Below are 13,394 nucleotides of genomic sequence, written 5' to 3' on the forward strand. Positions count from 1 at the left end.
ACGATGAGCAAGACATTCGAAAAATAGGAGGATTATTTAAATCTATGCCTTTTACTTCATCATGTTCAATTATTGGAAGCCTAGCACTGACAGGAATATCTTTTCTAACAGGATTTTATTCTAAAGAATATATATATATATATATATATATATATATGTGTATTTGTGTGTGTGTGTTTTTTTTTTTTAAGCAAATGCTATCTTATTCATGTTTTCTTCAGACTGCCTTTTCTAAAAACCTCATTATCTCTTGGAGTTACAAATGGGCACGTGTAGATATATCCATCTTTGCTTTTGAAAGTGCTGTGTATAGTATTTCTTTGAATGGTTGTACATGACTACTAGTTCACTTTTAATATTTTGTTGCTATAAATGATGCTGCAGTGAACAGCCTGACCATGTCTTTCATTTGTTTATTTTTTTATTTTTATTTTTTGTACTGGGGATCGAACTCAGTACCTCGTGCTTGCAAAGCAGGCACTGTGCCACTGAGCTAAATCCCCAGCCCTGACTATGCCTTTAATTTTTTATTTTATTTATTTATATATTTTTGTTACCAGGGATTGAACTCGAGTCTTCGCACTTGCATGGCAGGCAGCAGAACCACTGAGCTAAATCCTCAGCCCCTATGCCTTTTAAATTCATCTGTGATTGTTTCTAATATATGTAATGGAATTTCTGGGTGAAGCATTTTAATTTTGACCATAACAATAGCAGGCACTAGCTTTTACTGAGTATGATCTTCAAGGAGCTGTTTGAAACTCTCTGCATATATTTTGCCATTTAATTCTCACAAAAATCTGCTACTATATTCTCATTTTGCAACTGAGGAAACTATATAAAAGTGGCAGAGTTACAAGATATGTAAGTGTTAGAGTCAGATGACAAATGCAGGAAGTTTACACAGGCTGTAGTCTGAATTTCCACCCTGTGTTAACTCAGTAAGTCTTTTTTCAACATCATGGAGAGAAACCATAGTATTAAATTTTCATCCTTTTTATGTACTCTGTGTTTATAGAAAGGCTAATCATAGTTCTTTTATTTGTGTTAGGTTTTAGAAAATGTTTTGCGCCCCATCAACTTGATGTATCATTACTTAGAACTGTTCTCAAATTAAGGAGCTTATTACTAAACAAGATTTATTAATACATTTTGTAAGTTGAATATCCAGCAAGGAATAAAGGAAAGTCATAATTTCTGTAATCATCCAGAAAGTTGGATGTTGTAGTAAGGTGCTGAGAATGTGGTAATTGTATAAAAATGGATAAAGTTAATAACAATATTTAGCTCAAGAAGTAGAGATTAGCAAGCATAAAATACTGGTTGAAATGAGATGAAGTTTTTCTGATTTATACATCTAAACACCTACCTCTAAAATTATTATAACTAGACCAAACAATTTGGCTTAAGAAAAGGGAATAGGGCATAGTACCAAGTAGTAATGATTGGGTCATTTTATGTTTCTAATACTATTTGAAAGAGCACTTGGATATATCCTCTTTATAAAAATTTTTGCTTTATGAGGAATATACAACAAGACTTAAATTCAATAAACTGGAAAATAGAACTTTAAAACTTTTTTATTGAATGCATTAATACTCAAAACATTGTTTGAAATTTTACTTATTAGCTGCAGAATAGAACTAAGCTTTCTCCTTTCTAAAGATAACCACGTAGTCATAAAGGTCACTAAATAGATGACTGAAAGGGATTGGACACTGAGAGGTTGTTTTTAGGGCTGTCTCATGTATGTTCATTTTAAAATATGATTTTGAGGGCCAGGGATTTAGCTCAGTGGTTCTGGTGTCTGGTTTGCAAGTTCAAGGATGCGAGTTCAATCCCTGGTACCCCCCCATATATATATATGATTTTGCAAAAATCAGTTAAATGTAGAGAAATGTATAGGGCTGAAAGCAAACAGAATTATAGATTGAAACATGCTACTTTCCTCATATAACATTTTGAAGAAAAGTGCAGAGTTAACATGAGTGTATTGTATCTATAGTTATCAGAGATGTAGTATTTTTGCAATTTTTGACTATGAAAGATGATAAAATTAAAAGTAATATTATTAAATGTACCTCTGAAATATACTATTATTTGTGCTTATTCTTTGCATATACTTGGCTTATAGGCAAGCAGTTCATTTTGCAAAATTCAGGGTAAAATAAAATTTTATTATTTAGCTTGACTTTAATAGTTGTAAACTATGATAACATAAATAGCTGCTTAGTCAAATCTTTCCCCCTCGAAAATGCTAACAAAACTGTGTTTGCTTAAAATGCTATTTGTTGCAAGTCGCAATTTGTAAAGACACTTTGTTTATACAACAACTGTTTTTTCCATTATAACAAAACAAATAAAAAATAGTATATGAAGATGTAAGGTAGGTAGTGATGACTAGTTTGACTGTAGCAAGCATCCACAGACTTTCATGACAGGTACTTGCTCCTTATTTTCTGTGACACTAAAATTGTTCTATTTTTTTTTTTGCAGTTTTTCTTTACATCTTTTGGTGCCAGGGATAGAAGTTACCTCAGTATATTTAGATTGTGGCAGAATGTATTATTAGAAAAGGTAAGTGTTTATACCAGAGGCAGGTGCTTATTATAATAACCTTGAGATGTGTACTTACACAGAATTTATGAAGAGCTCTTTTTTATTCTTTTGACTCTAATTTTGAGATTCTTTTTAAATTCCAAGAGGAAACTTCAAACAAAACAAAATCCATAGGTACAAGTGAAGATGTTAATTGTAATCCCCAGGGTAACCACCAAGAAAATAACTTTTAAAATACAAAAAAAGAAACATCAAATGACTGAAAATGTTACACAAGCAAATATGTATTTGACACATAAGGAGTCAGTAATGGTGGAATAAATGTACACAAAAAATGTGGCGTATAGGAAATGGAGAATGGTAGATATTATATAGATCATTAAATATCAGTGTATTGGATACTTCAATCAAAAGGCAGAATTGATGGAACAAAGAAAATATATGATTTAACTATATGTTATGTATAAGTGACAAGTTAGATTCAAAGGTACAACTATACTGAAAGTTAAGAAAGGAAAATGATATTCTATGCAGATAGTAACCAAAAAAGAAGTGTTTATGGCAATACCCCACAAAGTAGATTTAAAGATCAAAATTAACAGAGACAAGGAATAGTGTTTTGTAATGATAAAAGGACAATTAGTCTGGAATTTATAGCATTCATCAACATATGTGCATCTAGAAACAGACTCCTAAAATATATAAAGCAAAAGTTGACAGAATTTAAGGAAAAAGAAGGCAATTCAGCAATAACAGTTGTAGACTTCAATACCCCACTTTTAGTGATTAGTAGAATAACTAGATAGATGATCAATAAGGAAGTAGAAGACTTGAACAATACTATAAATTTAACTAGGGAAAAAAAAACTCATGTGGTACTCTAACAACAGTAGAAGATAAACATTTATCAAGGACATAAACATTCTCTGGAATAGACTGTAAATAAGGTTATAAAACAAGTCTCAATACATGTAAGATAATAAAAATAAGCATAATAAAATGTGTTTTCTGATAAGAAAAGACTGCTATTGCAAACTGATTTTGGGAAATTATTAAGTAGGACACTTCAGGAAGAAACTGCAAGGGAAAGAGGGAAATAAGTTAAATGAAAACAAAAATGTAACATACCAAAACTGTGGGATGCAGATAAAGAAATGTTTAGAGGGAAATTTATAACTATAAACACCTGATTTTAAAAGAATGACCTTGAATCAATAACCAAAATTCACCTTAAGAATTTAGAAAAAGGAGGGCATCAGCTATTGCAAAGAGAATGAAGGAAATAATAAACGTTACAGCAAAAATGAATGAGATAGACAATAAAGAACAGACAACTAAAAGAAATGGAAAAATAAAAATTGGCAACTTTTTTATCTAGATTAATCAATAAAGACAAATTAAATTGGAAGTGAAAGTATTGACAATACTACTAACTTTACAAAAGCAAAAAGATTACAAGGGAATATTTCAGATAATTGTATATCAACAGTTACCTTAAATGAAATGCACAAGCACCTAAAAAGTCATGAAAATGACTCAAGCAGAAATAGAAAATTGGAGCAAACTTATAACAAAGAGACTTAATCAGTAATAAAAAAAAAGCCTATCCTCAAAGAAAAGCCCAGGCCTGATGGCTTCATTGGTGAATTCTGTTACATGGTAATAGTAGAGTCAGCACCATTCCTTCACATAGTATTCCAAAGAGCAGAAGGGGAAAACACTTTCCTCATGATGTTTCTTTGATACCAAAATCAGACAAAAAAATCACCAGCAAACTACAGACCAATATCTCTTATGAACATAGACACAGGTAATATCTCTTATGAACACAGACATAAATATTATCAACAAAATTATCAGCAAACAAAATCCAGCAACATATAAAAAAAGGTTACAAGCCATTACCAAGGGAGAGTAATATGAGTCAAAGAAGCAGAGGGTAGAATGGTGGTTGCCAGGGGTAGGAGCAAAGGAGGTGGCTTTGACATGGAGGGATGTTAATTAAAAGATACAAAGTTCCAGTTATGCAAGATGAATGAGTTCTGGAGATCTAATGTATGTCTCCATATAGTTAACAAACAGTGCATTGTATACTTAAGATTTGCTAGGAGGGTACATTCTCACTATGAAATAAAATGTTAACTACATAAAGTGATGGGTAGATTTGTGAATTAACTTGGTGATAGTGATCACAATGCATGCAAATATCAAAATATCAATTTGTGTACATTCCATACATACAATTTTTATTTGTTAATTAAACTTCAGTAAAGCTGGAAAAATTAGACAAAACATTAAAGATGGAGAGAAACCTGAGTCCTCAAATACATTGCTGATGAGGTTGTAAAATGATGCAGCCACTCTGAAAACCAGTTTGGCAGTTCCTCAAAATATTTCACAGAGATTACCACATAAGGCAGCAATTCCACTCCCAGTATGTATGTATGAGAACTGAGAGCATATCTTCATACAAAAACTTGTACTCAAATGTTCACAGCAGAATTATTCATAATACTCAAAAGAGTGGAAACAGCTCAGTTGTCCATCACCTGATGAATGTATACAGAAGCATGGATGACCAACATGGATGACCGTACCAACATCATGCTGTGTAGCAGAAGCCAGTCACAAAGCACACATATTGTATGAGTCTGTTCTTAAGAAATGTCCAGAATAGGCAAATTCATAGAAATACCCAGTGAATCCTTTGAGTTATGATTTACGCACAAACAACCTGGGTTATGACTGGAATTTTAGTTTTAACTTATGACCAAAGTTTTTAATTATGAACCAAATGCTGGCCACTTGTGCTTCCAGATGGTCTCAGGTACAAATTTAACCCTTAAAGAGTTCTGGAAGGAAAATTAAAACATCCTCTCCTGTGTGGGGCTAATTAAGAAATCCTAGACCAGTGTCTCTATAAGGACACTGAGATCTGTCTGGAAGAAAGTGTGGCCTAAAATTATACAGGAGAGAAACTTTGAAGTCTGTGTAGACCAACTTGAGTTATGACCAGCCATTGTGAGTCAAGGATCCACTGTAGACGGTAAAGTTATTGCCAGGGGGAAGGAGTACATGAGAGGTGACTGGTAATGGAACTCAGTATTTTTGGATTGATGAGAACACCCTAAAATTAGTGATGGGTGTTTCACAATTCTGGATATACTAAACACTACTGAATTGTACACTAGTGGTGAATTTCATGGTATGCAAATTTGGTGCAGTAGAGTTATTTAAAAAAAATGTTTAGGGGGAAAGAGTGAAAATTTCCAGCAGATAAGAAAAGCTCCCTTCCTGGGGTGTAGCTCAGTGGTAAGAGTCCTTCCCCCTCAGGGAAGAGGCCCTGGTTTCCATCCGCAGCACATGCAGTGCTGGCTTAGGGGAGGTGGAAATTTAACCTCTCTTCTCACTCCTTAGCCACAGACCTTACTGAAGTGGACATGTTTTGGCTTTTGGGTTGAATAGGTTCTTTAACTCAGCTGCTGAGTTCAGATTCTTTGAAACAGCACCCTAGAGCAGATACTTTTCACTTTGCCACAATGCAGAGCTCAGGCGGTGGTGGAGGGTGAGGTTGCAGGAATGACCTGGAAGTCAAGATGTGGCAGTGGGGGTGAGTTAGAGGGAGAAAGGCCAAACCCAGCTCGCCCAAATCTTGGAGTGGCCAGTGCATCCTTTCGGGTGTTTGGGTGCCCATCTATGCTCCCAGCTTGGGTGATGCCCTCCCTAAGAGACAGTTTCACGCTGCTAGTCCTTCAGACCATGACACCCACCTACAGTGGCATGGCGCAGGTGCACAGGGGCCCACTTCTGCACGTGCCCATGCCATGTCGTGCTGCCAGGAAGCCTCCTTCACCCAGGACAGGCTTGTCAGTTTCAATCTTTTTTCATAATTACTGTGTGCTGTTTTTACTAGCACAGGCTGACAGCTCCACTGTTGCCCTAGGAACCTGGCTAAGCCATCCCCAGACACCAAGTTGTCAGTTGCTCTGGGAATTTCCATGTGCTTTCCCTTATTCTAAAAAGGAACAGAAGAGGCCATAGCAACCTACTCTTGGTAATACTGAATCTGAATGTCCTCCATAAATCACACTGTGCTTATCACATGCAAGTGAGTTGGAGACATGTCCTTTAGAAACGAATACTTCCAGGGAAGTGATAAGCTGACGCGTACATATGAGATCCTGATGTCATTTGTGTTCTTGATGTATTCCTCTGGAATAGCACTGTCTTCACATTATTTATACCTTTGCATCTTTGGATTATTTGGTTGTCTTTAATACTGTTGGTGTACAATTCTATTTCAAGTGCACATTATACACTCATTTTAATAAGCAGAATGGGGGCCATTTCTGCTCTGTAATAAGACAAAAAAAAGTGTTTAAGCATGTAGTATGCATTCCATAGTACATAAAATTGTCCTAATTTGAATTTTAGAGTTCATCCAGAAAAAAAAAAACTAGAAAGACACACAGAAAACCACCTTTCTTGGATTTACCTCATGATCTTTGAAGAACAATGCTAACATCTGTAACAATAGTAATTCCCATTTATGTGGTATTAGGTGCCAAGTGCATTAGGTATTTGGCATAGTGTTGATGTTGTGTGGAGTTTTACAAGCTTCGTTTGTCTTTTAGGTTTTTTAAAATGATAAAACCATGTTGTTTAGATTTATTGATCTTTTATGATACTCTTAAAAAATAAAATTAAAAAAATCCATAGAATATACAGTGTAACCATAAAACTCCACAAAAATCTTAAAAGCACTCTAATTTATTTTATGTGTTCAAATATTTTTAGAGAGTTTATGTTCCTAATATTATTTTCATGTTTATTTATAATTAGAGAATCTGCGAGTAAAATAAATATTTGCTACTTTGGTATATTTCTTGTAAGAAGTCCTTAAAAACAAACCAAACTAATGTAAAAGGATTTTTTATTAGATACTACAAAATAATTTTTGAAATGATATTTGTGTGCTTTATTTATTTCAGCAGTAAAATCCAACAAAAGAGAGAATTAGAGCCATACTAATGCCTTTAAAAGGAATGTTTTTAGAAGAACCACCTTTTCATTCATAAGACCCCTTTGATGCATTGCTTCAAATAGGATTTGCTATTTGACTTCACATAAATCCTCACTGTTTAGACAAGTTTAAACCATCAGTATGCCCATTCATATAGTATTATAATTTATAGCATTTCAGTTTATATGATACCCTTCAAACTTGGCACTCCCCTTCTACATAGTTTATTGAGTTAGCTGGGATTTGTGGGGCCAGAGGACAGAGGTAGCACCAGTGTTTGATGTAAACAGTAAGCATTTTCTAAGTCTTTTGTAATGAACTATGCAACCATCGTTCAAACAAGACCCAAACCCTTCACCCTATACCTCAACTCTGTTGTTTAGTTTAAGCCATTACTGTCCCATACCAGAGCCAAACAGTCTTGTCTCTTTTATTTTTATATTGTGTGGCTCTTTTTAAAAAATTATATTTCCATTAATGTGCATTTGTAGTATGTAATGTTTACATTCCTTGTGTGGAGTATTCCTTGTGTGGTCCAAGTACATAACACATCTTAATTCCTTTTTCCATCCCCTGACCCTTCCATCTCTTGATCCTCTTCCCATTTGAGAAAGAGCTGTCTTCCTATTTCCTATTATGTTGTACTTATCTTTTATTTTGCTGTTTATTTATAATTGGGGTTTCTCATATAAAAGAAACCATGCGATATTTAAGCTCATGTGTCTGATTTATTTCACTAAACATTATGACCTCAGGGTTCATCCATTTTCCTACATACAACTCATTTATCTTTCTTTATGGTAGAGTAGAATTCCATTGTGTGTAAATACCACATTTTCTTTATTCATTTGTTGATGGACGTACAGATAAGGCTGCTTCTAAGATTTAGCTATGAATTATGCTGCTATACACATGGGTATTTATGTATCACTGTAATATGATGTCTTTAACTGTTTTGGAAAAACCTAGAGGGGGAGTAACTGAGTAAAATGGAATTTCTGGTTTTAGTTTTTTGAGGACTCTCCATACTGATTTTCATAGTAGCCTTACTACTTTACACTCTCACCAACAATGTAGAAGGGTTCCTTTTTCCCTGTAGCCTTGCGGGCATTTGTCATTATTTGATTTCTTGGTAATGACCAGTCTTTCTGAAATAAGGTGTAATTCAGTGTTGTTTTAATTTTCATTTCTCTAATGGCTAGTGCTGCTGTACATTTCTTCATGTCTTTATTGGCCATTAATGTGTCTTCTGTGAAGGATCTATTCATTTCACATGATCATTTTTTGATTGGGTCTTTTTATTTCAAGGGGTCTAATTTTTTTAGTTCTTTTTATACTCTAGGTACTAGTCCTTTATCTGAGGAAGAGCTGGCAAAAAATTTTTTCCCATTCTGTAGGTCATCTTTTCACTCTGTTGGTTGTTTCTCTTGCTGTGAAGTTGCTTTTTAATTTGTTGTGATCCCATTTGTTGATTCTTAGTACTATTTCCTGTGCAAGTGGGGTTCAGTTTGGAAAGTCCTTGCCTACGCCAATGACTTAAATTTTACCTATTTTATCTTCCAGGAGGTTGTGTTTCTGTTTCATAGTTCTTTGATACATTTTGATTTTAGTTTAGTACATGGTGAGTGATATACATATAGATTAATTTTCTGCATGTGACTAGTCATTTTTCCCATTTGCTAAAGAGCTTATCTTTCCTCTAGTATTTGTTTTTGGCCCTTTTGTCAAAACTCAAAAAGTTGAATGTGCTTTGGGTTGTTCTGCTCCATTGAGCCTCATATCTGTGTTTGTGCCAGTACTATGCTGTTTTTATTACTGTAGCTTTGTAATATAACTTCAAGTCTGAAATCATGATACCTCCCTTTTTGCTCTTGTTACCCAGGATTACTTTTGCTGTTCTAGGTCTTTTCTGGTTCCATATGAATTTTAGGATTGTTTTCCCCAGTTTTGTGAGGAGTGCCGTTGGTATTTTGATTGGAATTGCCTTAAATCTGTATGTCAGTTTTGAAAATGTGACTGTTTTGACTATATTGGTTCTGCCTATCCAAGAACAGGCAATATCTTTTCAATTTCTGATGTCCTGTTTGATTTCTTTTTTGTTACTGTATTTTTTGTTGTAGAGTCTTTTACATCCTTGGTTATGTTATTCCCTAAGTGTTTACTTTTTCTTGGTGCTATTGTGAATGGTATTGTTTTCTGAATTTATTGATAAATTCATTATTGGTATGAAGAATACTTTATTTATTTACTTACTTACTTATTTGGTACTGGGAATCGAACTCAGGGCCTCACATTTGTCAGGTGGTCTGTACCACTGAGCTACATCCCCAGCCCTACACTTTTTATTTTTGTATGTTGATTTTTTATCCTGCTCCATTATTAAATTTGTTTGTTAATTTATTAATTCTAGGAGTCTTTTAGTGAAAAAAATTTTTTTAAGACAGGTTCTTTCTGTGTAGTTCAGGCTGGCCTTGAACTCACTGTGCAACCTAGGCTGGCCTTGAACTTGCTGTGATCCTCCTGCTTCAGCCTCCTGAGTGCAGGGATCACAGGTGGCAAGCACCACCATGTCCAGCCCTGGTGAAATTTTTGGGGTCTTTTATGTAGAAGATCATATCATCCACAAATGATGATAATTTGACTTCTCCCTTTCCTATACATATATCTTTTTATTTCTTTTCTTGTCTGCTTGTTTTTGCTCTGTTTTGAGTACTATGTTAAACAGGAGTGGTGAATCATGGACATCCTTGTCTTGTTTCTGATTTTAGAGGGGAATCTTTTAGCTTTTCCCATGTAATATGTTGGCATAGGTTTGTCATAATTGGTTTTCATCAAATTGAGATAAAGTTCTTCTATACTTATTTTCTTCATTGTTTTTATCATGGAGTGTTGAATTTTATCAGATGCTTTTTCTGTGTCTCTTGAGATGATCATGTGACTTTTGTCCTTGCTTCTTTTTATGTGGTATGTTACATTTATTGATTTGCTTTTTGTTTTTGTATGGTCTGCACATAAGGAGTGTGCACATAAGGAATGGTTTTACGTATTAATTAATTTATTTTTGTTTTACATTTTAAAATGCCTGAAAAATAAAAAGAATAATATTTCATGATAATTGGCAATTATATGAAATTTCAATGTCAGTGTCCACAAGTAAAGTTCTATTGGAACACAGCCATGCTTATTTGTTTATGCTTTTCAATTTGAGACACAGAACTTGAAATATTAACTATATAGTTCTTTACAGAAAGTTTGTCAAATCCTGCACTATGCTACAGCCAAAGGTATGTTTTTTAAAAATATATATCTAAAACGTATTTTAATTTGCTGTTTAAAACTTACTGCATTTGAAATTAAAATCTAAGATTCTATATAGTGACCACATAGTCTGGCCTCAGCCCACCTTTCCAGCTACATTTCAGAATCTTCTCTTTTTAAGTGCTTTGCATTTTTTCTGTGCTAAATCTTGAAAGATGTTCTTTTTGACTAAAACTTTTGACTCCCTAATTCTCACCTCTTGTTCTAACCGAAACTCCTAAATGAGCCTGGAGCCAGGTCCATTCCTTCACTTTCCTTTACATTTTGCACTTCTCCTCTATAACATTCATTGCAATAATAATTCTTTGTTCTATTTCTGTTCTCCATGCTTGACTGTACACTTCAAGGACAAGGGCCATGGCTGTTTACTGTTATACATCTACTGACAGAGCCCAGTATTTACCATATTGCAGGGTTCTGATATACCCCCATTTAGCAGGTGCAGTCTAGAATTGTTAGGGTATGAGCTTCTCTAAAAGTTAATATTAATTGTGCCTCTTTACTATCAAAAGTATGCCAGTTTGGGTAATTATATATTACATGTAGCAGATGCCCATAAATATTTCTTGAATTATACAGCTTAGCAAAATTTAAATGACTTAGAGGCCAAATAGTACAATTATAATTTAGGGGCCAGCTAATCAGTATAATTATGGTAACTCAAGGTACACTTTAGATACATTGGCAATGTGGGATTATAACATCTGTTTTTTTCTTTCTCTTTTTTTCCCCTATTGTCTTTTTGATTTTATACTTTATTTATATATTGGGTTTTTGTACAAAATAAAACATGTGATATTTAAGTCTAGTTTACTTAACATTATGGTCTCAAGGTGCACCCATTTTCCTACAAATAACTCAAGTTTATCCTTCTTTATGACAGAAGAGTACTCCGTCATGTAGAAATACCACAGTTTCTTTATCTATTCATCTATTGCTAGACATAAGCTACTTCCAAGATTTAGCTATTATGAATTGTGTTGCTATAAACATGCTATAAATTATGTATCATTGTATTATGATGTCTTTAATTCTTTCACCTTAAAGGGGAATAGCTGGACCAAATGGAATTTTTACTTTTAGTTTTTTGATGAATCTCCACACTGATTTTCTTTTTCCTTTTCTAAAAATTATTTTGATTGGTACATTTAAGGTAAATAGTATAATGACATTCATCATTGGAAATTTGCACCTTTACATAATCTATCTTGGTTCTTATTTTTTCCTGGTTCCCCTGCCCTTCCTTCAACCCCTCCCTCCCTATCTGCAAAGACTTTGTTTCCATTTTTTCATTTTCTCATATTAATTCATTTCCCTTCTTTCCTTTCCCTACCCCTCCCATTTCCCCTTCTCTTTTGACACTTTTCTTTCTATTTCACATTATCTATTCTACCTTTTAGTCCTTATTTACACTTTCAGTTTTTCACACTTGAGAAACTATTCGGTATTGACACGTTTGTCCTATTTATTTCACTTAAGAATATCGCCTTAATGTGCATCCATTTAGCTATAAATGTCTCTAATTTCTCATTTTTTAATGGCTTTACTTCATTTTATTAAAAAAAAAAACAACACACATTTTCTTTATCCGGTCTCCAGTTGATGGGCTACTGGGCTGCTTCCAAGTTTTAGCTATTACAAATTGTGCTGCTATGAACATGGGTGCATATATATCACTGTAGTATAATTCTTTTAATTCTTTGGGGAACATACCCAGCAGAGGAATAACTGGGTCAAATAAGACTTCTAATCCTAGTTCTTTGAGGTATTTCTGCATTGATTTCCACAGTGGTTGCACCAGTCTACATTTCTACCAGCAGTAGTGTTCCTCTTTCTCCACAGCCCTGCCCACATTTGTCATTGGTTGATTTCATGATAGCAGCCATTCTTTCTGGGGTGAGGTGGAATCTGAGCATTGTTTACATTGGCATCTCACGAATGACCATTGATATTGAACATTTTTTCAGATGTTTATTTGCTATTTCTACTTCTTTGTCTGAGAAATGTCTTTTCATCTCAACTGCCCATTTTTGGATTGGGTCTTTAAATTTTAGAGGTCTGATTTTTTTTTAAGTTCTTTATATATTTTAGATAGTAGACCTTTGCCTGAGGAACAGCTGGTAAAAATTTTTTCCCATACTGTGGGATGTCTCTTCACACTGTTGTTGGTTTCTCTTGCTGTGCAGAAGGTTTTTAGTAAGATAAAATCCCAGTTGTTGATTCTTTGTGCTAGTTCACATGTGACTGAGATTTTGTTCATAAAGTCTTTTCCTACAATGTCTTCAAGAGTTCTACCTAACCTCTCTTCCAGCCCGTTTTAGTATTTCTGTTTTAATATTTAGATCTGCGATCCATTTTCATTTTATTGTAGTGTATGGTGAGAGATAATAGGTATAGTTTTAATCTTTGGCAAGTTGAAACCCAGTTTTTCAGCACCGTTTATTAAAGAGGCTATCTTTCCTCCAGTGAGGGCGTTTGGCTCCTTTTTTTGAAT

At 34.1% G+C, this 13,394-nt stretch overlaps 1 protein-coding gene across 3 annotated transcripts in view; it reads left to right on the forward strand.

Annotated features, from left to right (window-relative positions):
- Gramd1c (GRAM domain containing 1C) overlaps positions 1-13,394 on the forward strand; it is a 110,224-nt gene that overhangs the window by 36,679 nt on the left and 60,151 nt on the right. For all 3 annotated transcript variants that reach the window (XM_010630085.2, XM_010630087.1, XM_019208329.2), the window contains one exon: positions 2,497-2,577. In XM_010630085.2, coding sequence (XP_010628387.1) covers positions 2,497-2,577 — 81 coding nt within the window. The remainder of the gene's footprint in view (positions 1-2,496; positions 2,578-13,394) is intronic.

This window comes from Fukomys damarensis, unplaced genomic scaffold, assembly GCF_012274545.1.
Source record: "Fukomys damarensis isolate Sample0158 unplaced genomic scaffold, DMR_v1.0_HiC HiC_scaffold_24, whole genome shotgun sequence".
Lineage (NCBI taxonomy): Eukaryota > Metazoa > Chordata > Mammalia > Rodentia > Bathyergidae > Fukomys > Fukomys damarensis.